Here is a 26948-nt window from a genome sequence, read left to right on the forward strand (position 1 = left end):
GCCCTACTTCTAACTTGGGAAGCTTAAAATTTAACACACTTAGCAAAACAGGCCAAATACTGCTCTGCATTACTCAGAACACTGCGAGAAGCTGCCAGACAGAGCTGCTCCTGTAGAAGAATCTGTACCAGGTTTTGGTTCTTATGTTTTGTCTGGATGTGTGTATTAAATTCTCCTCAGGGCAAGTGCTGTTCATTGCTGAAGGGACACGGGTTACTGTGTTACAGTTCACAGCTGCCACACCTTTGCTCAATTCTGCTTCCTTCACAGAATGTGCGAGTGGTGCCTGGAAAAGGCTGAGGGGCGTCGGGTTGGAAACGCTGTTGCACCGAGCCCTTGTGGCCACGGTCTCCCAGAACAGTGCTCAGTGTTTGAATGCATCACTGCTACCATGGGCAGCGCCCATCCCCTGCAGAGAAACATTCCTTATTGCTGGACACAAACTGATTGGGAAAGTGGCTTTCAAACACTGAAAACCAGCCAAGCATGTTGCACCTTTGGTTTGGGTTTTTTTTTTTTTGAAGGAAGATGTCTTTTAATGTAAAAAAATTAAAATTTATGCTTTTTATTCCTTGGGCTGAAAACAAGAAGCAACTGATCAGCCTTCACTGCTAAGCTTTTAGTTTTCCTGCAGCATGAAACAGCTGTAAGGCCAAAAGAGATTTCAAAATACAAAAATGGAGGGAGAGAAAGTTTTATCTTGCTCTAGCTAACCACATTTCCCCCAAAACCATCTTACGTTTTATTCATGTTCAGCAATCCTCCTGTTCCCACAGCTTTTGGTTTGGTGGGGGTTTTTGTGGTTTTGTATTTTTTTTTAACATTTTGTCTTCTCTGCAATGAGCTTGGTGTGTGTTTTATAAAACAAGCCCTGACACACCCTTCCCTCAAAAGCAGATCCCACCATTCCCTTCAGTGGCATTCTGTATCAGCAGGTATTTTTGGTCTGTACTTTTCATTGCATTTTGGTGTACACGCTGCCCTGGAACTTCTAAGAAACAAGCCACAGAGCACAAGGTGAAACGAAGGTTTATTTGTTGAAAAATAAATATTAAAAATTTAACAATTTACCACTTGAGCCGAGTCTCCTGCATTAGATTAGTGCTTCCCACATACTCAACAACCCACATCCATTGCTGGGCTCCAACTTCTAACTCAACTATTTTAACTCTTTCCCTCCCCTCCCTCTACTCATTCAACACACAGAAGTAAATGAATGCTACCTCTGGAGGATTAGAGTAATGCAGGACTCTCATGGGCTGACCACTTCAATCTGAGAAACGCAAAGTGCAGACTGCAACAGGTTCCAGAATCTGTGGTCTGAACTCTCCTCCCTGGAATCCCAAAGGGAGAGCATGGATGAAAATCTATTAGAAGCTCCTTTGGTGAACTCAGCTGAAGAGCTGACATGAGCTCAGTTCTTTTCAGTCTGTCAGGACAACTTCTAAGCACCTTGTTTTAGTAGGGTATTTAGTAGGGGCTCCAGTGTGCTGCAGTCAGAAGTGATACAGATGAGACTCTGAATTTGTGAGGCTTTCACTGAAAAAAAGTGCACTGTCAGTTCTTAGCCGTAGCACTTGAAGCAGGCAATGCTCAAGCTTTGTGCTGGCAGCAAACAGGCGCTTTTACGTATCCATGTGACACACAGGCACCAGTATTCTGTAATATACAGAATATTACAGGGAACCAATCAGTAACAACCCTGAAACAGTTCAGAACCTCAGCCTGCAAGAATCTAAATTATTGTTAAAGAATTGGGCAGTGTTAGGATTGCTGGTTAAAGCTGCATCTAAGCTGCTCTTGATAGTTCCAGAGTAAGTTACAATACAGCTCTTCAGTGTATGTTAGTTCCCTCTTCCCTTTCCATCCACAGTTAGATCCTGGGAATTCAAGCACAGCTTAGACTCATGGAATATGCTGAGTTGGAAGGGGCCCATCAGGATCTGAGTCCAGCTCTTGGCCCTGTGCAGGACATCCCAAGAATCACAGCGTGTGCCTGAGAGCACTGTCCCTGTGAACAGCAGGGACCATACATGGTGAGGATGAAGTTGCTGGACAATTGTATGTAGAAGCAACTTCTCAGAGTATCCCGCTAGGATACACAGGCTTTATCCAAGTCTTCAGTACTAGATTCCTACATCATTTCAACTTTTTTCTTTTTTTTAATAGCAATAATACTTGTTTCATTTCAAAGTTCACATGCACACCTGGCTTAAAATAAAACCTCAACTGTGTCAGCCATTTACAAAAGTCCCTTTCATCCCAGGGATGCACCTGCGTACACACATTAATAGGGTCTCAGCTGCTACTCAGATTCCCAGCCTTCCTGGCTCCACTCCCTTTTCCCTGTAATTTTCAGCACTCAAGATCACACCTCTGAAGGTGACAGAAGCAAACAGAGATTGGATTTATTGATTCTATGTCTCCTCATTCTTTCTTAAAGGCTGAAGTGAGAGAAGATGACAAGGAGTCAGTCAAGTATCAGTTCTTCCTAGACTTAGAACATAAGCACCGAGCTCACCACTGCAGAGAACACCTTCATCCAAACCTGCTCTTATACATGTCAGAGAGAGATACTTGAAGGTAGTATTTATTTTTTCAGTTTACAGGTGATATGTCATTTACAAAAAAATTACAGACAATGCATCCTTTCAGTGCAGTTTCAAACTAGTTGCAGAACAGGCAAAAGTCTGTGATGATTTGGAATGCTAGTAATTGACAGCACATGCTTTTTTCCCTTAACTGATTGGGTGGGGTAAGGAATGGGGTACAGATGGGGTGATGAGGAGAAAATGCCAATGTAAGTAAGGCCATGCGAATAAAAACTCCTCAGAGAACAGGACTCGTCAGTCTGGCATATTTTTGTTCTCAGGTAATTGATAGAGATTGGGAGTTGGAGAAGACATTTGACACTTGTTACGTTCAGTGCCCCTAGAAGCTGCCAGTACCTTCCCATATCTTCAATTCCACACCAGTGCTATGATTTCAGATCACCTAATGACCCACTAAAGTAATGATTCAATCTTTATATCTACTCTCCACCATTTGAATACTCAACAATACTCCTGTTGCTGGGAGAAAGGAAGGTCAAGTTGAAAACACAAGCTGCTGCTGTGTGGTGGCACAACTACAGACCAAGACAGTTTGACTACAGCATCATTCGTTTCTGTAAAAGCTTAAATACATTAGACAATTCACCACAAACACATCTATGATTTCAGGATGGAAAGAAACCCAAACTAGTGTGTCATAAATTAAGCTACATTATTTGCATGAGGTTTGTCCAGCCACATCAGTCCAGGGAAAGGCAAGATGGACTGAGTGACTTCCACACCAGAAAGATGAACCCAAAGCAAGAGGGCCCTCTGTGAAGTTCCTAACAAGAGGAAAACTTTCATAATTTGCCTGTCTGGTGTATGCAGCACAATTGCTTCCTTTCTACAGTATTTGTAATCCTGGACAAGACACGGTCTACAGAACAAGGAGATGAGTGCAGATTGCGAATCCATTATTGGAAGTTTGAGCCTATGCTTTGTTCCTTATCTCACTTAATCCTGCCAAGGGGCTCTTAAAGGAGATCATAACCCAGTAGTCTCTAGAGAGTGAAGAGAATTTAGACAGTCTATCAGCTGCTACATTTATGCAGAAGCATCAGAGATTCCAAAGATTATATGCAAGCACGACCTTACCTTTCGGAGTTTGACTCCCAGCAGTGCTTTCTTTTCTTGAGGTTCTTGAGGGTTCTTTTCTGAACCCTCCAGAACAACTTCCTCTGACATTCAAGTAAGGACTGCTGCACAGGAATACATTCTTTCTTCCAGTAAAGTCTACACTGAAGCAATGTTACCTGACCTCCTTCCACAGCCGACCTTTTTCCTAGCTCTCCTATGCAGTACTGTAGGGCTTCCTGGGGTGAGAATATGGACTATCAAATTAATTCCCTGATAGCTGCCACAGGACTATTTCTAATTAAGTTATGCAGAGGGTGGAAGAAGGGGATTTAAGGGAAGATTGTGCATGCTTGCATATATTTACAGGGATTCTCTCCACGTCTACTGACTTAAAAAACCCTCTATTAATAAAGTTTGAAAATTAATTTTTGCAAAATTAAAATCAACCCTCAAGGATTAATTGTATATAAAAAAGAAACCTATTTTACAGCACTGACTAGTATTATCTTTAAAATCAACAGGAAAAAACCCCACATGCTGTAATATTATTTGATAAAGCAAAAATCGCCCACAACATAATCACCCAAAATGAACCAGTGTGAAGTTTTTATTTGCATGGCCAGAATATGTTCCTTTGGTTCCCCTGCGACTTTATTTCCCTTAAAACACTCTAAGGTTTTTGCTGCAGAAGGAACAAGGTGCAGCACTGCATACTTCCTTGAACAACCACTCCCACAACACCTAAACATTTAACAGATGTAGCAAATGACAACACCACGAACGGGAAAAAACTAAGTTCCACCATTCAGCATGGTCTGCAACAGCGTCTTTAGGGCTGGCTGAAGTGGGCAGCTTCACTTTGGAAGGTCATTTCCTCCTTGTTTCTTTACAGTGTTGGTGGTTTCAATCCATACTTCTTTGCAACTTCTGTCTGGGCATAGGCAGCATCACAGAGTGAGTAGAGGTGGGCCATCTCCATTTCTGATTTGGCCAGGTTGATAGCTTTGTTGAACATTTCAATGGCTTTGTCCAGATTACCTCTGAAATAAACAAAAAATTAGCCCAGTTAAGACTGCCAAAGCAATCTTGTCATCTCTAGAACATCTTGTTTCTTTCAGGACTTACACTCTCCACCATTAATAACTTAAGAGGCCTTTGGGAGGAACCACCACAAGAACGTGTAGTGCTGCTGAGTAAACTCAGGGAACCAGGACAGCTGTTAAACAGCCTTCCCCTTGAGAGTCCCCATGCGTGGTGGTGCAGGATAAAATATCTCCCACAGGACACCAAGTTCACCACAAAGATAATGCTGGGCAACTGAATGAAGTCTCTTCTCCCCTGAAAGGACTCAGCATACAAAAGAGGAAAACTAGCACAGACAGAAGCACGTTATTTAAATAGGGAAACACTTGCAAAATTTCTCATGGCAGTGGTCTAATTGTCTGTCCTCTAGAGAACAAACTATTAAAAAGAGACTTGCCTGCACTGTCAGCTACACCCCAAACCTTTGCACAGTTGCAATACAATGCTACAGAGCAGTGCATTCCTCTTTCCCCCAAGAACTGTAAACTGGAGTCCTGTTGGCTGCGGGAGAAAACAGCACAGGATCCTCAGAACAGACAGTCCAATGTCCAAGGACAACAGCAGATACACACAAAGCCAGGTAATGATTAAGGAAGTCACTTTAAATGCAGAAGGGAAGTATCTAAACATACATGGACTCATCTGCATGTTGTCCATTGAGTATGAAATTGGTGGTAAGTTGTCAGATCCTAAATCACAATTATGCCACAGAGAATGGCGGGCTTTACCTAAGAGTTACAGAACAGAAATCAGGACTTTGGGTAAGAGCTGCCCTTACAGGACACCAGGGAGAAGATCTCAAGACTTAGGATCCATGAGGAAATTTAAAGAACTTCAGAAGTAACTCAGAATTCTAAACATTGCAATTCAGCATTACCTTTGCACTTCAATCGTTCCCATGGTCTCATATGCAAAATCACATTTGTTATCAATTTCAATGGCCTTGCTTATGAGTTCTAATCCTTTGTCTAAATCTTGCTTCCACTGGAGCTGAAGTAAACTATAAGAGAGAGACAATTTCAAACAGGCTTTATATACTCCTCGAAAACCTCATCATGGTAAGCAAAACCATCCCAAATGTATTTCATTTCTAATGCAAGTACACAGTAACTAAGTAACTTCATGACTTTTAAAAACACCTGTGTGAAAGTCACTTTCAATAAGATTCTTTACTGCTTTAATAACTCAAAAAAATTTTTCCCAAGAGGACTTGGTACATGTTGTTTTATAAAAAAAAACCAAACTTCAACATAAAGCTGGAACTAATAAGGCTAAAGGAAAAGTCAGATATACTTCAAGTAGTTATTCAATTAGCAACGAACACTGATGAAACTTTCCTGAAACTTATTTGCAGCTTAGTCAAGACCAAATATAGAAATACATTTAAGAGCACAAAGATGCTTTCAGAAAGTTATTTTTCTTCTAAAACTTCTATAAACTTCTAAACATAAACACTAAATTCAGGTTGATTCATCTAACTACACCAACTGCTCTCGACCAAAGGGACTGCAAATTCAATACATACCCTTTATGAACATAGGTAGTGGCATTGTCTGGCTCAAGGTCAATGCATTTATCATACATTTCATCAGCCTTGCCAAACTGCTGTTGATCAGTTAGTGCCTGAATCAAAAGAGAATTTTGTCAATAAGCAACCAAAGCATGCACTCTGCACTCAGCTAATTCTAATTAAAACTGTATTGACAATGTGAGGCTGGATGTAGTTCATTTGTGGTAGAGCAGGCCAGGCACATGTGTTACCAGAGTAAAGTTTCAAAATCGAGGTTTTTTGGAAAGCTTCTGGGCTTTAAGTGCACAAATTACAGACCACAGTGTCACCTGTAATGGGAGATCCACAAGCAACATGCTGTGTGCTCAAAATAAAAACCATTCTAAAACTCTGTACCTGCAAGCTTCAACTCTTTCTTTTTCAAATATACTTCTTTCAGAAGGAAATGCATATATATTGCCAACCTACTTAAAATCAGAATGTCTCATGCTTCCTACTAAAACCAGCAGTATGTCCTTAGAGGAGAAATTACAGTCTCTGTTACAAGCGTACTCCAAGCAGCTGTTCTAAACCACTACATGCCACTGGCAGCAGAACAAAAATGTCCCCCTAGTTCCACACATCTGACTCTCAAATTACCCAGAGAATCCCTGACATTCATCAACTGAGATGACACACACATGCAGGAAGGAGGGAATCATGCAGGAATAACCTCTGTCTCCTAATAACCACCCTCAACTCTCATTACTTATATCCTGCTCCACCAATTGTCCCTGTACTTCCTCTGCCTCAGAACACCAATAACCATAAATGCAAGTAGCTTATTCCAGGCAGAATCTACAATCTCAGAAGTTAGCATCAGAAATCTTCACCTGTTCTTTGAAGAAATGTTATATCCAAGATAAAAAGCATTTTAGAGAATGCAGCATTTGCTTTAAGAGAGAGAAAAACATACCTGAGCATAGAGTGCATAGCCCTCGGCACACTTTGGAAATTTTTTAATGACATCTTCAAAGCCTTTCATGGCTGCTTGCACAGTCAAAGCATTACTTCCTGTATAAGCCTGGCGATACTGTTCCAAGGGAAAAAAATGAAAGAAAAAAATTACACCATCAACAGACTAAAAAAAGGCTGATCAGGCCTCTACCCACCTCCCAAAGAGTTGCCTGCATCATCATAATTCAAAGTTATTTTACATAAGATGAGAGAATTAGGATTGTTCAGCCTGGCTTTGGGGTGATCAAATTGTGGCCTTCACTTATCTGAAGGGAGCCATGAGAAAGATGGAGAGGGATTTTTTAAAACAGCATGTAGTGACAGGACAAGGGAGAAGGGATTCAAACTGAAAGGCAGCAGGTTTAGATTGGATATTAGGAAAAAAGCCTTTATTGTGAAGGTGGTGAGACACTAGAACAGCACCCAGGGAAGCTGTGGATGCCTCATCCATGGCAGTGTTCAAGGTCAGGTTGCATGGGACTCTGAGCAACCTGGTCTAGTGGAAGGTGTCCCTGTTCATGACAGGGGAGTTGGAATGAGATGATCTTTTACATCCCTTCCAACCCAGGCCATTGTAGGATTTTGTGATAAGTTCCAGAAGGTGACAAGCCTGTACTTCCTAGCAAATCTGGTTTTGGGAACCTACCACATGTCCAAGTGTCTAGACTTGGAGAGGAAAACGGGTGAAAGAAGGAAGTCATGAGGCCTGATAATTGTGACAGCCTCCCTATATTTCAAATGCTTAGAAATTCCAAACTTGGCATTCCTCCTTGTTCACACCATGCAAAGCTGTCCTGACAAGATTCTTGCACACTGAGTCATTGTACTAGCTTGGAATAGTTTTTTAATATCTTGATGATGACCATTTTCCACAATAGTAAAGCTTCATTAAAATCAATTTTACGTGCTCCAGTTAGAATCAAGATTTTGGTTCCTCTCCACAGAACAGAACAGATGTTCTGCTCTTTGAATAATGAGTGTTCCAGCAGGAAAGCAGCAAACCCATACTCCAGCTGAAGAAACGGCTGCATTATTCCTTTGCCTTTTTATTAAATGACAGAGATGTATGCTGCCCTACTTTCCTGTAGAATTGGAATAAACCAGAGAACCACGGTGTTTTCCAAAACTCTTTAAAGCAGAAGAACCCACATCAACCCCAGCACGTTACCTACCAGAGCGAAACATTTCTGTGCTTGCGCCAAGGCGGAATTGGGTCGCAATCGGATACATTCATCAAAGTCTTCCACAGCCTCCTCAATTTGGTCAAGCAGGATTTTCAGCTAGCCAGAATGAAAAAGAATCCTATTTCTCTATTTCATCTGTGCTTCAGACACTTACATGGTAATTCAACTCGCATCAGTTACTCCTATCATCTCCAGCTCAGCTGCAGAACTGTCTAGAAACCTACAAAATCTGTAACTAAAAACCCCTGTCATAATGTATGATCAAAGCCACCAGTGAAACTTTGGCTACCTACATGAGCAGGCAGTGACCCTGTGTAGGGATTGAGAATGCTGGCATTTGAGACTTGCCATCATTGTGCCAGTGTTATGACCAGTCTCCAAAATTTTCCCATATTTTCTCAAGTTGTTTTGCCTCTTTGTAGCCAGTGTCTGTGGACTATATGGACATTGAAACATTTCAGCTTTTCCAGCTTGTATTTCAACTTTTTTTGTTGGGTTGGGGTTTTTTTGGTTTTGTTTTGACATTCTTACTCCTCCACAGAAGCAGAGTTCACTTCATCATTCTCACACTTTACTGTGAAGCCACTGTAAAACACAAAATTTCAATCTGCAGAAAACTTTCATTCCCTTCAGTCAACACATGGAGAAAAACCCTTGATCCATGGAAGTCTTCCTTACAAATATGACTTAGCCTATCTGCATATTCTAGTGTTCCTTTTTTACTTCCAGCACCCTTCATCTTACACATCTGTGGCAGCAGGCTTCTCTAGGGCTAGAAATTAGTCAAGGACACAGCAGTGTCACAAGGCAGAGAGGGATGTGCTGAAGAGATCCAAGTCCAGGCCACAGGGCTGCAGGTGTTGTCAGGGACACGCTTCCTCTGCTGTACCAAAGCTCCCTGCTGTGCAGATGATGCTCTGCCATCCAGGCCCCTTCACAGAACCCTTTTATCTGCTGTAAATGTACACAAGCCCCAGCACTTTTCAGTCTCAGTTCATACTGACAGAGGGCTTTCCTATAGCTATAAACTGCTTCTGCCTGACCTGAACCTCCAAACCAGACTGTGTGTTTATCCCACAGAAGTTCCCAGTTAGGAGCTCATGTTTTTCTGCCACACACAGTATCAAGCGTCTCCAGTGACACCGTTTTTCCCTTCAGTGTGTACAGCCGAGCGTGGGGACCAAACCTCTGAGTTCCTTACTTGTCCTCGATGGTGGTAAACGTCAGCATTCTGCGGGTCAATGTCAGCAGCCATGTTGAAGTCCTGAGTGGACAGCACGGGCTGCTGCTGCTGCATGTACATGCTGCCCCGCTTGATCAGAGCGTTGGCCCGCAGCTGCAAAACAGGCCAGGAACGTCAGCCACCGGGATCGCCACATTTAACACCTCCTTACAGTCACAGCAGATGGGTCATTTCACTAGGTTCTCCCACTGACAGGTTTCAATTACTCTAAGCAGGATTTTCATGTTGACCCTAATGAATGAGTTCCCTTACTTAATTTCAAAAATGTCAGCCTATGCTTCCATCTCAGTGGATTTCCAAGCCCCCCCCAAAATCCTTCTCAATTCCTATGTTTAAAAATACATCAGTGTTTTCTAAGGCAGCTGAATATGCAAGTGCAGTTAAGGTTTTTCACTTATCCAGAGTGGATAAGCCTCCAATTCATTCAACTTCCCTCATTCTTTAGTTTGTGCTACGTATCACCTTTAGTTCACTACAGCTGTCTCAAAAATCAACAAGCCCTTGAAAAAACCAATTTGTCAATAACAGTAAATAAACCAGAATATTCCCATTAATACATCTGAAAATTTGGACAAAAAACTTCTTGAAGTATATTGCATGTTTATCATCTAACTTCTCAATCCCAACTACAATCCAGCTGTGACAGAGTCTTACCTTCACATTTGCATCTTCCATGCTGATGACCTGATCTAGGTCTGGTTTGGCAGCACTTGCATTGCCAATAAGTAAGTAGAAAGTAGCTCGCAGAAGCAAAGCTTCTGCCATGTATTTTCCCTTTGCTTCAATTTCTTTTGTGCTTTCACTGATAATTTTGTCATAGTTCTCTTCTTCCATATATTGTTTTGCTCTCAAATAGCCAGAGCTGTAAATGATGTAAGAACAGTTGTATATATACATGCATTCACTGAACACTGCAATTTCCATTCAGATGTTTCAGCAAATCATTACAAACACTAACTTGTGCTATACTTTACAACACCAGCATAGTCCCATTGCAACATCCATTCCTGGATGGAGCCATCATAGGTGGAAAACAGTTTGCACAAAATATGGTCAAATCACATTGGAAATAAAGAAGAAAAATGGTTTAAAGATTTTGAATGTAAGCTTCATTTGTCTCTTGAGGTATTTTTTCACATGAAGAACAGCAATAATCTTGGTTTAAAGTTGAATTCATGGACAGGAATGTGAAATATTCAACCTAGCAATGCAGCTTGTATGTGGAAGAAATTGTTTAATAGCAAAAAGTTACAGCACTCCCTTGTTCTCATCTGTATCCTGGTTTCAGTGAATCTGCCTGCAGATCAGGACACTCTCTCTTACTTAAAAAAAAAAAAAAAAAATCATAATGCTGTTTGCAATGGTTTCCAAACTGACTGCACTGCTATCTTCCAAAAATAATCTGGAAAGTAGCAAAATAAATTAAAGAACCATTTATGTGGTGTTCAGGCTCCACTAAAAAAATACAGAACAAAACCACGTTTTTCAATGCCACAACACTTTTCATTTATGGGCAATTTGATTCCAGAAAGACAGAACACCCTTTCAGCCTCAGTTGCTATAAATGCATGTTTTCATTTAAAAATCCCCTTTTCCTAGCTCATCTTCTCCCTGCCAGCGCAAAGGCTAACTTGCTCTTTTCCTTGGAAATGCTCCTTCAGTATAAAATATTCTTTTCCCCCAAGTCATCATTCAGCCTTCTCCAGTTCTCCCATCTCCTAAGATTTACGGTGATACTGCAGTAAATATTCAGGATATTTTCCCAGTCTCATTGTCCTTCTTCTGTTTAGTGCAAGTTTGGACCTAGCCAGTCAGCTTTCACTGAGCTTTCACTTGCAATACTGAAATCATTAATATCAAAGGAACCTCCATGCCAAGTACTACACAAACAGCAGCACGTTACACTGAGCAGAACGTCCAAATCACTGAAAACTTAATTCCAGTACCAAACAATTCCCAACTGCACTGTACACTCACTTTTCTTTTACTTCAGAAGCCTCTCCCTCCTTGTCCTTATCTTCATCTGATTTCTCACCCTTAAGCAAAGGCTGGGAAATTATATCATCTGTGAAAGAACTGAAGTAGGATTTAATGAACTGTGGTGAGGGCATCAGAGGCTCCCGATTCTGAAACAGAGAAAGGTAATTCCAAGTCATGAGGTGATCAGATCAGATGGTACAGATGGAAATGAACAGCAAACATGATTATTAAAAAAACCTGATGGAAGAACCAGTGTATGACTTTCACTATGTCATCTGATAGCCTGGTGTTTTGGATTTGCCATTTTGAGGTTTAGGGATTCTTTAAGCTTCAGATCACAGTGCAATACCCATCACCAGTGAAAACAAAGTGATAACATTCGGGGAGGAGGGAGATTGTATCTTTCCACATATGTAGCTAGAAATAAGGACTCTTAGGATATCATAAGACATTGGGTAGATGCACTAAAGCATTGCATGTGTGCACATAAACTGGGTGAAAAATGCAAGCTGGTGATTTAAGCATGAGCCTAAATTCAAGCAGATTCTGAATGGCAGTTTTCTCTTTTCTTCAACCTGTCCAGGAGAAGCAGCTGCCATTGTTACAGTGGAGATTAATGAGGCAATTCCCTAGTTCTGGGTGGAACTTGGCCCAAATACCACACATCTTGAAGTCCCAGAAGTAACACCTCTCAGGTAATGAATCTTTCCTACAGCCAAAAAAATATTTCTTGTTTAAAATAAACTGCACACAAGAATTACAAGTCAATCTCTCCTGCAGGAAAACACTGAATGCACTCTTCTGAAGCCCATCCATCTACGTCCACCACACTCATAACATTATTTGTTGTTACCTCTACACTACACATTTATGTGAATTTCTGCAGGAAAGAAATTCAGCATCTCAAAACCAACACGGGATTTCAGTACTTCAACTACCATCAAAACCCAAGCAAGAACGCTTTAATAACAATGCTTTAATAACAACCAAGAATGTGTTAATATCAGTCCCAACCTTTTTGTAAACCTACAGCCAATTAAAATGACTGCTCCTGGCTACCACTGTGCTTCCACAGTTCTCTCTCTGCGTTCCCACACATTCATGCATGGCTGTCTGTTCCAACACACCCAGTTTCCACGAAGCTGCAAGTTCAGAAAAGCCCTGTGCAGGGCAGCACACCAGCTCAGGGTGTCTCCTGAATGTCGTAACAAATTTCATTCTTAAAGGAAAACAACTGCAAGAAGTAGATCTCTTTCCCTGCTGAGGTTCCAAAAACTCAGCAGAGGTCTCAAAGGACAGTAGCACTGGTACAATGGCAGCTTTGTAGAAACCAGTTTGTGTCGCTTGTTATGCCTGAGCAGACGAAGACAGTGACTTGTTTACAACACTGACAGAATGCCAACAACCGACTTTGCCACAACTGGTCAGGTGAAATAACTATTAGTCAGCAGCATCACAAGTCCTACCTTGTACTTCTCTTTGGCCTTTTCTTTTCCAAGGAGTTTAAGAACTTTATCAGCTAATAACATACTTTGCTGGTTTTGGAAGGCTTCTAAAATGCAGACGGCCGTGACATCTAGGAAACAACGTAGGGAAGTGAGATTAAAGGAATTCTGATAGTCACTGAAGTACACTATAAAATGTGCCACTGAGTACAACAAGGCAATGCCAAATTAATACATGTCCTGTTCTCAGGCAGAAGCCTCTGCTTCCAGTTTGCTGTATTTACTGTATTTTTCAAGACATGTATTTGTATCCAAAATGATCTTCCTGGGATAAAAGGACTACATGACAGTGAATGAAAAGAAATCACATTTATTTTTCTGTTCATGTTTTTATCTAGAGACAAACACACTTAAATCAACAGTGAAAATGTATACCTCTGTCAGGGGCTTTCACCATTTTGAAACTTTGAGGAGAGTAATTATGTTCATGTGATGTTCACATTAAAAGTGCTAACCCCTCTTCTGGGGCTGGTATTATTTTCTACTTCTAAAATTCATATTCAGTCCCATCAAATCTCACTTACTCCTCAGTTGAAGAAATCTGCCTAAATTCTACCTCAAATTTTTCTGCTCACCTCCATGACTTTGGAAGGGAGCAAGGAGAAATCCCTTGCTGGCCCATTTGAAGTGCCAGCCCCTATCACGTGGCTTTCATTCACACAGAGAAACCTCTGCACATGTTAACCCACTGCTGCCCGAGTGAAGCTTCCCAGTGTGAAATGCACTCTTACCACACACAGTTTCTCTGGATCCTCCACTTAATGCAATGCTACCACAGGGATTTTCCTTGTTTTGTTCTCATTTAAACATTAGTGAAGATGGACAGAGCCTGGACTTGAAATTCAAGTAGTGCATTGTCTGAATATGTTTGAAAAGTAAATGTCTTGCCCTGGAGTTTTAGTATATTTCTCTAAATCTACTTTGCTAGAGGGACTTTTTATCCATCACTTATACAGAAACTCCCTGCACCTCTGGCATGGTCAGGAAGCACATCAGGGTGCCTGGGAAAATGTGGCACCCCAAGAAAGAACGTGTTACACAAACACTCTGCCCAAAGACTGCTGCACTCCAAGCTTGGCTGCAGCAGCAGCATCTTCCCAAATTATACTGCCAGGGATCACTGGAGGAGTTTTCTGCTGGTAGTGGCTGGCATTTTGGGGGTTCTTTGGTTTTGCATTTGTCCACTACATGGGCATACCCTCCTTCCTGGGATTTTACTGGCCATATGTAGTTGGCAGGTAAAAGCAAGGTTATAGAAAAATAGTGTAGTTCAAAAAAACAAGAAAGCTTCAGATCTGAAAAACTGCAAGCAAAAAATCAAATAGAAATCAAGGCTGAAAATAATTGTCACTAACATTACCGCTATTAACACTAAAAAGAATATTTAACACTGTCCTACTGTCACAGGGACACTTGATCTTTCTTGGGGCTTTTATCACCTGGCAGCTACATAAGGCTTAGATTTTATTACAGCACTCTGGAAGTGCAGCTGATACACAGTGGTTGCAAAGGAGTGCACCAAATGAACAAAGCTGTTCTTTTCTAGTCACTATGGTCTCAAAGGGCAAGAAGGCATTCTGCCAGCAGATAAACACATAGATAAAATTTCCTCATCTAATTTACCTTCTAATTTGGCAGACCTAATTCTTAGCTGTTACACATAATGAAACTAATTTAACAGATAGCTTTGCCAGCCAAAGCACTGCCTTATTTTCTGTCCTTCTTTGATAATGAGCACAGCTGAAATTTTCATCTGTCTTTTAAACTAACATCAGCAGGAATGGTTTCACTTGATGAAATTTATTAGGGTAACTTCAAGCAGTGTAGTGTAGCTCAAAAGTGCCATGAGACAACACATCTGACCTGTAATTCTTAAATTCCGTGGCTTCTCAGTGACATCTTCCTGACAGTTCAAAACGTATTCTGTTCAGGAATAGCACTGGAAGGATTTGACACAGTAGTTTCTTCTGAATACAAAGTATTAATATTAAAAAAAAAAAATCAATCTGTTCTGGTTTTCATAAGCTATGCTTCAAAAAAAATGCTACTGAAGCTTTTTTCCTCTAATACCTGTCCAATGCATTTAAATTACTGCAATACTTTTATTTTTGACCATGTATCTCTTCCTGCAAAAACACCATCATTTCTGTAGTAGTGTGATTTCTCTAAAACAAACAGAGAAGAAGGAAGTCTCTTTATTGCATGGAAATAGAACAAGTGTTGTCCTGGTTATCCACTCATCAAGTTAGATGAATTCTATTCTAAAGTGAAGGAGTTTCCTGGAAAAAGAATACCTTGAGTTGCTACAGTAACATCAATTTCTCAGCAGTCATTTCAGAAGTGAGCAGAAGAAAGCTTGAGAAATGTGAAAAGGTTTTCTCTGACAAGAATATGTATTTGCAGAAGCTGTGAATGGTTTTAAATACATAATTCTGTATTACTGTAGCTACAGAGGTAAAACAAAACATTTCCAGAAGTTGCCATCTCCAAAGTAGCAGAGCTAATTCCACTTTTCAGTACACACAGCATGAGCCACTCACCTTCTAAACATTCCTTCTTATTGTCTAGCTTCTCATGGGCCTTCGCACGTCTGAAGAGAGCTTTGACATATTTAGGGTTAAGCTCAACAGCCTTTGTACAGTCTTGTGCCACTTCTGTCCATTTTTGCTGTGGGCAGGAAAACAACACAGTGAGAGCTCCTGTGTCCCCCAGCTCCGGGGTCACGCGCACCCAGCGGCAGCCGCGGCTCCCGGGGCTCTCCCGGCTTCCCTCTGCTCTGCAAGAGCCACAGGGAGAAACTGCCTGGGCACACTGCGAACCACCTAAACCAGAAATGGAACTCCTACAAAATATTACACCACACAGCGTACAGACCCCATGGGAGAAGATAGGGAGTTGATGCAAAGATGCTTGCAGGAGGCAACATTGGGACTGAAAGATGCTGTAAAACAACTAGAAGAAAAACGATAGAAATATAATGGAAGCAAACAAGATTACCAAAGTGCTAAAACTTTTTTTTTAAGTTATTTCAATTAATCAAAACAGGCTTTTCTAATAGAGGAACCACATACATTTGGGACTCATTATGCCACAAATTTGTGTCAGACAAGAACTAAATCTAACAACAATTTATGTAAGCACAGTCTCTCACTTGATACTTCAGACTGTACAAGGCCAACTTGTCCACTCCTTTATACAGCTCACCAACTCGACCTCATAAGCAAATCCATCATACCATAATAAGCAACACTGGCTGACTTCTAAAATAACACCAAGTATACTCAGCTGTCGAGTAAATGTTACTTCCCCATGTGCAAGATTTAGGCCTTGGCCTTTACTACGATTTCAATGATTTTTTTGTTTAAAGTTTGAAGTAGCATCCTTCCAAAATATTTGGCCTTTCACTTTTCTTTCACAGTTAAACACTCAAGTAGAGAGAAGTAAAATTAACTTATATACAAGAAAATTACTACAGAGAATAAGAGATTAAAACTTTGTCTTGGAAAAACAGGATGCATAAGAATTACATAAGATAGACTGAATGTAGTTAACAGAAAATAATTTTATTTATATGTAGAAAAGAATGATGAGCTGAAAACACCTGCAACAGCATCTTGTGAAAGCAGCAGATGTCATCACTTGGGACCTTTCACTGGATGAAAGTGACAAAACACCAAATTGATAATGCTACTTTTTACAATAAACACACAACTATCTTTAATTTCTTACCAGTTGTTCATAGGCAGCAGCTCTGTTTTGATAGAAGGTAGAAAGATCCAGGTTCTTCTCAGGAGGACACAGGCTGATAGCCTCAGTGTAACACTGAATAGCTAGCTCATATTTTCCTGCTTTAAAGTATTTGTTTCCTTTGTTCTTGGCTGCTTGGGCTCTACCAAGAGGACTCTGGAAAAGAAAGCGAGAGGCCAGTTCAAATTAAAAATGCATCACAGCACACAAGCTATGCACTTTAGGGCTCATCTTCAAAGATATAAAATGGACCTCAGTTGTAAACTGTAGCTCAGACTTCTGAAAAATCTCACTGATTTCAATTCCTGGAAATACACAAGAATTTTCTTTTGCAAGTGTATCAGATAGAAGACAACCTTTTCACAAGATTCACTACAATGGTAATAAATGATGCAGTGATTTCTGTTTGGAAAGCTAAACAGATTGTCATCTTTTACATGGCTGGTGATCAGAAGAACCAATGAGGTAAGTTGTTTTTTCAAAGGCTAAATGTGCAAAGATAACAAAGCCCTCAAAGCAATTCAAATAGAAGTTTCCTTCTGAAATACATACAGCCTATAAGACCAGAGGAGATTCTCAGACTATGAATTAAATACAGAAAACACTTTGTGGAAAGACCTACTGAGCAAGACAAATAAAACCTGTAAGGAAAATAAAGCTCGTTTGCCTTTCATGCACTAGGCAAATCAACTTTACAGCTGCCTCCTGCACAGCTTCACACACGCTGCTTCATGCAATGACAAGTGTTGGACCATCACCATCTTGGGATGGGAAACTGGGAAACTTTGCTGACTGGCCTGAGATCCTGCTGAATGCATCTTTATGTTCTGCACCGCATGTTGATGATCGGTATTTCTGCAGAAATTAACACTGCTACCTACCTGAAATCCCTGGATCAGTTGTCAAATCTTGTGGTTTGTAAGGGATCAGATCTAAGAACGCTCTGTCTATCAAAGGGGTGTGACCCACATTCAAGAAATAAGAGCTGCAAAAGATCCTAACACTGATCTTCTGGATTCCTGCTCCTCTGTCCCAGCCTTGCTTCATGGACATTTTGGGGCAGTTCTGCCAGACCAAAATGAACAGCAGTATGAGCACACACACCATTCCACCAACCCTTCTGAGGAGGGCAAGGCTGCACACTGGGGGCAGGAGTGCCTTTAACAATAGCTGCAGGATCCACTACACACCACCTGCACTTCAGATCATCGAGGATTTGTTGGGAATTGTCCCTCTGCTCTTTGACCATACTTCTGCCTCCTCTACCCACTTATCCACTGCCAGGGCCAAACTGAACAGATACACACAGACAGCTGTAACACAAATTTGAAAGCAACTTTGCACTTCATTTGCCCATTCCCCTTAATGTCTGCTCATTTCATTCCAACCTGATCATATTTGCATCTCAGTGATTTACTTTAAAACTGAAAACCTGAGGGGAAGCCAGGACTTGCTCTACAACCTGTCTTTTAAGGCCTGGATCCCTATCCTGGCAGGAGAGAATCAGTTAATGGGTACCAGCCTCACTTCCTACATAAAAGTAGGCATCCAAATAGAACAAAAGGCATTCTCCTGAGGGGAGACTTACAAGTGAAACCATATAAGGGAGTGAATTTCTTAAATATCCCTACTGCCAGCAAAGCTCTTCTCTCACAAGTCATTAATCACAGGGTTCACAGGAAATCAATCTGCACCATCTTTATTGTTCACAGAACAAGGCAATTTGCAAGGCTTTCAGATTTTTCTGTTGTAAAGCTTCAAATTTAATTTGATAAAAGATTATTAACTGCACTCCATACGCTATGTGTAACTCTACGGAACGCCAAACCAAAATTAGAGTGCAACTATTTTTGCTGAAAAGTAACTATGCATCTGATAAGTTGTTTCTTTAAAACTTGAACAAAATCTCAAAAGGTTAAATGTATTTTGAGTAGGTCCTAAATTTACCTCCAAATACAACAATGCTTTTCTTTTAACAAAGGGAAGGGTTATGCATATGCTGCAAACTTAAATGCATGCTAGTCAGCTTGAATTTTTCCTTGTGCATTTCTAGAGCAAACCACGTTAAAAATGCCTTTGTGTAATAATCTTACAAAATTCAGTGCTGCTCCTATTAACTTGGGTAGAAAAAGATAACACATGATATGTGATCTGGGCCATGTTGTAACATTCATACCTGTGTTCCCCGTGAGACAATTACCTAAGACTGCAGAGATTAAGCCTAAGGGCACCTGGATTACTACTGTATGATCCCTGCCAGCTACCTCATCCCAGGGCTCTCCTATCCCAGTATGTGCCCCAGGCTGAGCAGTCCGTGTGCTCCATCCCTGAGTAAAGACACAAGCTGCGGATGAGGGCTGCGGAATAACCCCAGTGCAGCGGCTGCTCCAGTGTCAGGTGGGGGAACTGTAATGGGAATGGGACATGTGCAGGTCTGGGGCCCTCAGTGGTGCTCTGCTGGTTTTTGGGAAGCATCAAGCCTTCAGACAAGCCCACAGAGTGCACACAACAGTGATCAAAAACTTCAGAGACTGCAGACAGGACGCTGAAGTTATTAACGCCAGTAACTGTTGTGTGAGTCAACTTCCAGTAACAGTTGCAGGATCCCAGACCACGCACCAATCACCCAGAAATGAACCAGGGAACATTTGCTGACCCCTGGTTACCCCTGCTGCACCCATGGCATGAGGCAAGAAATGTGGGGAAAGGAGTCAGAACTCAGAGCACAACGTGCTCGCACGCAGGGAAGTCAGCAGTGGTGCCCAAGGCAAGGAAGAAATCTGCTTGTTTGTTTATGCTGCCCTAAACTAGACTGCGTGCTCTGAGATGTTTTTTCTCTGCACCCTTACTCAAACTACTCTGCTGTAGCCCTCAGTATGCGCCCCAAACACCAAATCCAATGTATGCTTTTGTTTGCTTTGGTGGGGTTTTTTGCTGTTGTTGGTTTGGAGGTTTTTTGGTGGCTGCTTATTTAAAAACAAAAAAATTAAAGAACTCACATCACATTATATGCTGCAACACCTTTTTGTGATAGCACAAATAAGAATATGAAAATTAATTCTTCACATAATATCAGTTTTTGAAGGTTTATCAAGTCTTAACTTTAACCCTTACAAATTTTTTAAGCATATTTTTAAAAACTCCTTCTCAGTTGGTACACTGGACATAGACAAGATGTGTAGATAAGAAACTGATTATGCAAACAAACTTCATGTACCTCATGCACAAGTAATCAAAAACCTCATTCTTCCATTTTCTTGCCAAAGTAATAATTCTAGACATTATTATCAAATTTCACTGCTTCTCCTCACCTGACCCATTACCATCCTATGTGGCACACTGGGCATTTTTTATCCACAAGGTGAAGGTCCATACAGAGTAAGAAAAACTCTCCAGTTTGTCATCCTCTGGTCAAAGAATCTGTGCAATGACCAAACCAGCTCAATAAAATGAATGTAAGTTCATAACAGCTCAACTCCAAAGTTATTTGCAGCTGCACAAAAAAATAACATCTCAGTACTTAGGACTGCTTTAGTGACTGTTCATTAACAAGTCTTAGAACAGAACTTAAGCCAAAGGACACTTGAGAAATTGAGTTATTTACCCAGGTACCTGAACAAGCAGATTGCTAACTGGCTAAGGAATAGACAACACTGACAAAATTTTCTTAACTTTTACTTTAACCTCAGCAAATGTGCTTTCCTCACAAAATGTTCAGAAACTGCGTGTAAAAAGCAACTTAACAGCAACAGACTGCCAGCTGCAAGAATAATAGTACTTATTAATTTCCAGCAATACCAATATTGTTAAACTAGCAGTTCAGAACCTTATATATTTCAGGGATACTGTTATTCAAAGCAGAACAAGAAATTTCCTGCCAGCCAACGATGACAGTGATTCACAACAGAAGCACGAGCAGAGAGTTTCAGCATTTTCTTTTTGTTGAAAAGGATTTGCATGAGCCCTTGTCTGACAGATGCCATGGAGGGCAAAAACTGTTTCAGCCATCTTAATTCAAACTGCCAGAAAATAAAGTCTAGACCTCTTTTTCATCCTTTCCAAGGGAGAGAACCCTCTTAATGAGATGAGGTACTTGTATTCTCTTAATGAGATGAGAAAAAAAAATCCTGGTTTTTTTCTGAATATCTATCTTTCCACTACTTTTTTTCGATTAAGGTTCACCTCAAGTCTTTTTTCAAACAAAGGCATTAACTGAATATAAATGGTTTTTAAAGTCTTTTTAGCATTAAAACCGTTATGAGAAAAAGTATGTTTACATGAGCTTTAGAAGTAAATTCAAAGCCCAAGCAAGGATGTAATATAGGCAGAAAAAAATGAAACAAAGTTTACAGGACAAATTCACAGTGTTCTCAGTCAGTCACGTTCCTGTTAAATGAATTTGCCATCCATGCCTTCCATGAGTAAACCAAAAGTGTAACAAGTGTTTTACTGCTATTATACACACACACATTTAGGAGTTCTCTACACCTGTCCACTACAGCTAGCATGAAACAGAAGACTTACAGTAGGTTGACAGTGAGATTTATTAAGCAACAGGTGCACGGTACAATAGAAATTACGTTTTAATTACTTTGCTTAGATCAATTTAGAGTAAGAACCAATGTGAGTGTATCCAGACTAAGGGGCTCAGTTCGTCCATATCCTGATCTAATGTCACGCAGTGAGAGAGGCAGCATCCAGCGATTGCTGCTAAAACAGACACTGGAAGGAAGCCACGCCACTTGGCTGCTGGTCCCCATCTGTGGCACCACAAAGGCCGAGGCGTTTGTCACGTTCACCCACCGCACTCAAGGACGGTACCCAGCTCATGGAAAGTGTGCGCGGACAGGGAACGGCTGTGGACCCCGGCGGCTTTGCCTGCAGCACTCAAGGGCACCCAGCTCACCTCCTCACACCAAACACAGGGCTACCCTGGGAACCTGCTGAAGAGCCAAGGGGTCAAACTGGGACTATCACAGAGCTGCAAAAAGAATTTAACCCAACTTCCAGGGAAAAAAATACTGAAGCAACCAACACATTACCTCACTGACTAACCAGTGCTCACTCCTGTAATACAAGGGGGGTATAAAAACCTGTTAAGAATTTATCATGGAATAAGTTTTAAAAAAATGAATCAACTGGGCACCAACTAAAGCAGTATATGCAAAGCACTCCGTGTTTTAGTTATGCAATCCTCCCTACAAACCAGGAGAGCACATAAAAAACAACTGCTACCAAGTGACTAAAACACAGTCCATCTAAACCATAAGAAACAATGACAATTGTCATTAACAGATGCAATTGGGCTTTACCACCTTTGAGCCATCCATAGGCGCAGTTTTATCATCATCACTTAACTGGTCCAATAATGCCAGTTTACTGTGCTGTTAAAGGAGCTGTGCTTACAGGAGAAGGACTCTCAGAAGCAGTTCAGCTTTTCCCTACATAGCACCTGTGCTAAGGGTTTCTGCCAACACCGTGTCAGTCACAGATCACACACTTGGCCAGTGCACCCATGTCAGGAGAATCTTCTGCTGCAGACACAGACTGGGAAAAAAAATGTGAGGCCTGAGCAGCAGGTGAAAAAAAAGCTTGAACTGCATGCAAAATAGTAACAAGTCTTAATAAAGAACAGGGAAGATATTGGACCTTACATGTTTTTAAAGGACAAAGAAAAAAACTCAAGTTTGTATCTTCAGAAACAGTGACCAGAACATCAAATGGATAAAGGGGCTGATTTAATAAAAAGTACAAAAAAGTGTGAGTCCTAAGTTACATTTATGAGTACAAGAATAGTTAGCTGACACCGCTGTTGGTAGCAGATTCATTACTGACCCATGTGTTTACCAGATTTTCCTCTTGTATTTCAACTGTGAAATGAATTACCAGCTCTTATTCACTGTGCAGACTTGTACGTGAAATCCAACTGAGTTTCAAAAAATACCCATCATGTTAGAAAGGCAGATTAATACAATACAGGCAGTTTTACAAATGAAGCACCTGCAGTGGTTGCATTTTCAATCATGGGTCTTTCAATCACTAATATCCATATCCAATAAAGTATGAGAGGAAACATAAAATCTACATGGTATCATTGTTTTGGATATGAGTAACAGGAAGACAATCCTCTACACACACATAAAGCAATCCTGGGAACTTGCAGCCACATTTATTTTCCTGATGCAGCCATATTTTGACCAGCAAGACAATTATCTCATGTAATCAATCAAATCTAGTAACTTCTGCAGCTTTCCTAAGCAATATCTCTCATTTCTTTACAGTAAGCAATGACACTCTTCAAGAAACTTTGCATCGCTCAACTTACTCTTAAATGCACAGAGCCTTCTGGTAATTCCATCTGTGGAGCAACACACAGTATTTTAAATCAAATGCTTCGTAAGTGTTTTAAATGTTTTAAGTGCTTCCTTCCTACAACTGCAGAATGACTATAAACCCCTGGACACTGCTGGAAGTCAGGAACACAATTCAGAAATACAGAGTGAATGCACTAACAGGGAAGTCACTGCAGCAAGACAAAGGTCACGAGCAGCCTGCAAACCAGAGCTCACCCGCAGCAAGCACACTCCCATAAATATTCCAGATGCTGCTTGCAGCCACGAGCCAAAGCGACCACAGTAAACAGTCTGAATTCATCCTGTGTACACAAGTGTTCAGCCCTGTTTGGTGCCCAGGAAGGAACAAATCACTGCATTCAAGTAAGTGCCTCCAGGTCCAGGATAGGTTTTAGGGCTTGCTGTGCTTTCAGGAATGCCCCAGAGCGGCTGTGATTCACTAGCTGGGGAAGCTGCCACCTTCCTCACCACTCCCCTGTGTGCCTGCACTGCCCGCCCAGGCGCGTCACTGCTCATCACTCAAACCACCAAGGTTAAAAATGACCTCTTCCAGTCTCCAAGAGGTGATTTTTTTTTCTCTCCTGACCATTTCAGATGGGAAGCTTGAACTGTCTGACAATTCAAAGCACCTTGGGTGATACACAAGAACGGGAGAAGAGAATGCAGTATGGGATATTCTTATTAAAGCCAATCAGTTTGTCAAATCCATTACTTTAAACATGCTTGTCAACCACAACCTCACCTCAGTAACGTTGCATGACTGGCAAGGCACATCTGGGACTGCAGCTGTGCAGAAAGTGCATCTTAGAGGTATTTTTTTCCAATACAGATATGCAAGAGAACCATGGATCTGATCTGGACTCCATCCTTACATGTTGTGTTGAGTTTTTGCACAGATCACTTTATCTGAAAGTTCTCAGAATGGTAATTTACAACAGGATAAATGTATGTTTTGAGAGCATGTCTACTCAGGCAAATTCTACACATCAAAGTCTCTGCTTCATAAACTGTGCGGCTTCTATATTTTCATGGAACATATTTTATTTTCAAACGATCTTGGTTGTGTTTTCTTTCCACTCTGCTGTGTCCAGCATCTCACACACAACAGATCACAGATTTCCTTTTCAAAAGGAAGGAAATTTACTGGAGGAAACTCACAGCTATTCTAGACCTCAGAGGCAGAGGTATGTTCTCCCCTCAGCAGCACAGATCCGTGCTCAGCCACCTGATGAGAAGATGCATTTGGCCGTGCCTGACCTTGGAACAAACTTCTCCTGATCCCTGTGCGGCGAGGGCAGAACTGCCACCCCGAATGCCCAGCTGAGAGCTCTGTGGGTGACACAGGCTGATCACAGAGAGACACGGAGCACCAGGAGCATGTCCAGCCAAGGCTGACAAACGTGATTTAAGGGACTGCAGCATCGCCCACAGGAGCAAGACCTAAAGGAGAATGGCCTGGTCAGCCTTGAGAAGAGATGGCTGACAGGGGATCTCATCAATATCTATCAGCATCTGGAGGAATGTGTCAGGAGGATGGGTCCAGGCTCTCTTTGGTGGTGCCAAGCAACGGGACAAGAAACAATGGGCAGAAACTGATGTACAGAAGTTCCACCTGAACCTGAGGAAGAACTTTACTGAGCAGTAATCGAGCACTGGAACAGGTTGATCAGAGAGGGTGTGGAGTCTCCTTCAGAGGAGATATTCCAGACCTCCCGGACACAATTCTGTGCAATGTGCTTCGGGATGGCCCCTCTCCACCCCGGCGGCTGGCCCAGAGGACCCACTGTGGGCCCTTCCGACGGCCCAGCCTGTGCTTCCGTGACCTGCCGGCCGTGTCACGCACAGCACGACCGGGATGTCACCCGAGCTCCATCCATCACACGCCTGCTGCTCGGTCGGGGCCGGCACCCTGACCGCCGCTGGCCGGAGCGGCCCGTCGGGCCCTGCCGCCCGCAGCCCGGGCATCCCCACGCCGCCCCGGGCGGCCCGGCCGGCGGCGGGACCCCGGCCCCGGCTCCCCGCGCGGCCGGCCCGGCCCCAGCCGCCGCTCCGGGGGCGCCGCTCCCCGCTCACCATCTCCTCGTGTCCGGGCCCGTCGGGCTGCCCGGAGCCGCCTTCGCCGCCGGGCCCGGGGCTCGCCCGCCCCTCGGGGGTCTTCCGCTCGTTCGCGCCCTTCCCGCGCCGCGCCGCCCGCCGCCCCCACAGGTAGATCGCGCCGGCGCCCAGCAGGACGGGCGCGCCCAGCACCAGCGCCAGCTGCCAGCGGGACAGCCCGGCCGTGCCGCCGCCGCCCGGCGCCTCCACGGGCTTCGAGGCGGCCATGACGCCCGGGAGGAGGAGGAGGAAAGAGGGAGGAGGCAGCGCCGGCGGACACGCGGGGCGCGCCGGGAGCGCGCGGGCGCGCCGCCGCTTCCGCCCGCCCCCAGCGCCCCCTGCCGGCGCGGAGGGGCACCCGCAGCCCCCGTGAGGGGCCGCGCTCGGGGCCGCGCTCGGGGCCGCGCTCGGGGCCGCGCTCGGGGCCGCGCTCGGGATCGCGCTCGGGATCGCGCTCGGGGCCGGAGCGATCCGTGCGGGAGGAGTCCTGAGCCGCTCACACGAGAAGTGCGCTCCACATGTGGAGCGCTGTGTCCAGTTCTCCCCAGTACGGAGAGACGTGCAGCTCCTGGAGCGGCTCCGGGAGAGGGCAACGAAGGTGATGAAGGGAATCCTTAAGAGAAAGGCTGAGGGAGCTGTGCAGCCTTGAGAAGTGACGGCTGAGAGGGGCTCTCATCATGCAAGTACCTGAAGAGGGGATGCCAAGAGTGTGGATCCAGGCTCTGCGCGGTGGGACAAGAGGCAAGCGGCAGAAACTGATGCACAGAAGTTCCGCCAGAATATGGAGAAGAAATTCTTTATTGTGCAGGTGGCCAAGCACTGGAACAGGTTTCCTAGAGACGCTGTGGAGTCACCCTCACTGGAGATATTCCAGACCTGTCTGGATACAACCCTGGACCAGAGGATCCCCTTCCAACCTTACCTGCTTGGTTCTCTAATTCTGTGAAGTTTCAGCAAATGTGGCTGATTCAGACTTCCTAGGACTTCGTACTTAGGAGTTTTGGAGTAATCCTTGTTATGAATGAAATCTTTCTGTTTTCTCCCCAGTTATTAATTGAATCTGTCATAAAAATAATTAATGTGTAATACTGGAATTTTGTTCGTGTGTGTGTCTATGCCTAGTTCAAATCCTTACCCGTAGGCAGAGGAAGCTTATGTTCCTGTCTCCACTTATTTCTGTGGAGCACTCAGCTGAAGATGAAGAGGAGTCATTTTTGATGTGTTTTTACAACCAGCTCCAGTCATCTCATGCCTGGAAATTTCATTGCAGGTAGGAGGGAAATGTGAAAAGACACACATTGCACAGAAGAATAAACAGCTGCAAGTAAAAACAACAATAAGATTGCAAAGCAAACACCTCAGGGTCCCAAATAAAATTTGCCCTGCTGTGCTCTGAGTCAGTGTATCCATGTGCCTAGTAGTAAACAATTTGAAAAATGTCCTTTAATAGATGGATTATTACTATTAATGTAAGCATATTTTGACAAAGCTGTGCAACAAGCTCTCTCCCCATTCTCCCTGTCACCTCACAATAGAAAATACATATCCAACAGGTCGATAGCTTCCTGCTGGGACAGCCTCA

The 26948-nt window shown here is 42.7% G+C and overlaps 1 protein-coding gene across 1 annotated transcript; it reads right to left on the minus strand.

Moving 5' to 3' along the window:
• Window positions 1-507: 507 nt before the first annotated feature.
• Window positions 508-25636, minus strand: LOC134561900 (mitochondrial import receptor subunit TOM70). Its single transcript, XM_063419244.1, has 12 exons — window positions 25346-25636; window positions 16902-17075; window positions 15713-15839; window positions 13134-13243; window positions 11665-11813; window positions 10342-10549; window positions 9646-9780; window positions 8433-8540; window positions 7220-7336; window positions 6280-6377; window positions 5632-5754; window positions 508-4711 (listed from the first exon to the last, which is right to left on the minus strand). Exons 1-12 carry the CDS (start codon window positions 25592-25594, stop codon window positions 4558-4560), a joined length of 1752 nt encoding a protein of 583 aa, XP_063275314.1. The 5' UTR covers window positions 25595-25636; the 3' UTR covers window positions 508-4557.
• Window positions 25637-26948: the final 1312 nt, after the last annotated feature.

The sequence above is a fragment of the Prinia subflava genome, chromosome 25, assembly GCF_021018805.1.
Source record: "Prinia subflava isolate CZ2003 ecotype Zambia chromosome 25, Cam_Psub_1.2, whole genome shotgun sequence".
Classification (NCBI taxonomy): domain Eukaryota; kingdom Metazoa; phylum Chordata; class Aves; order Passeriformes; family Cisticolidae; genus Prinia; species Prinia subflava.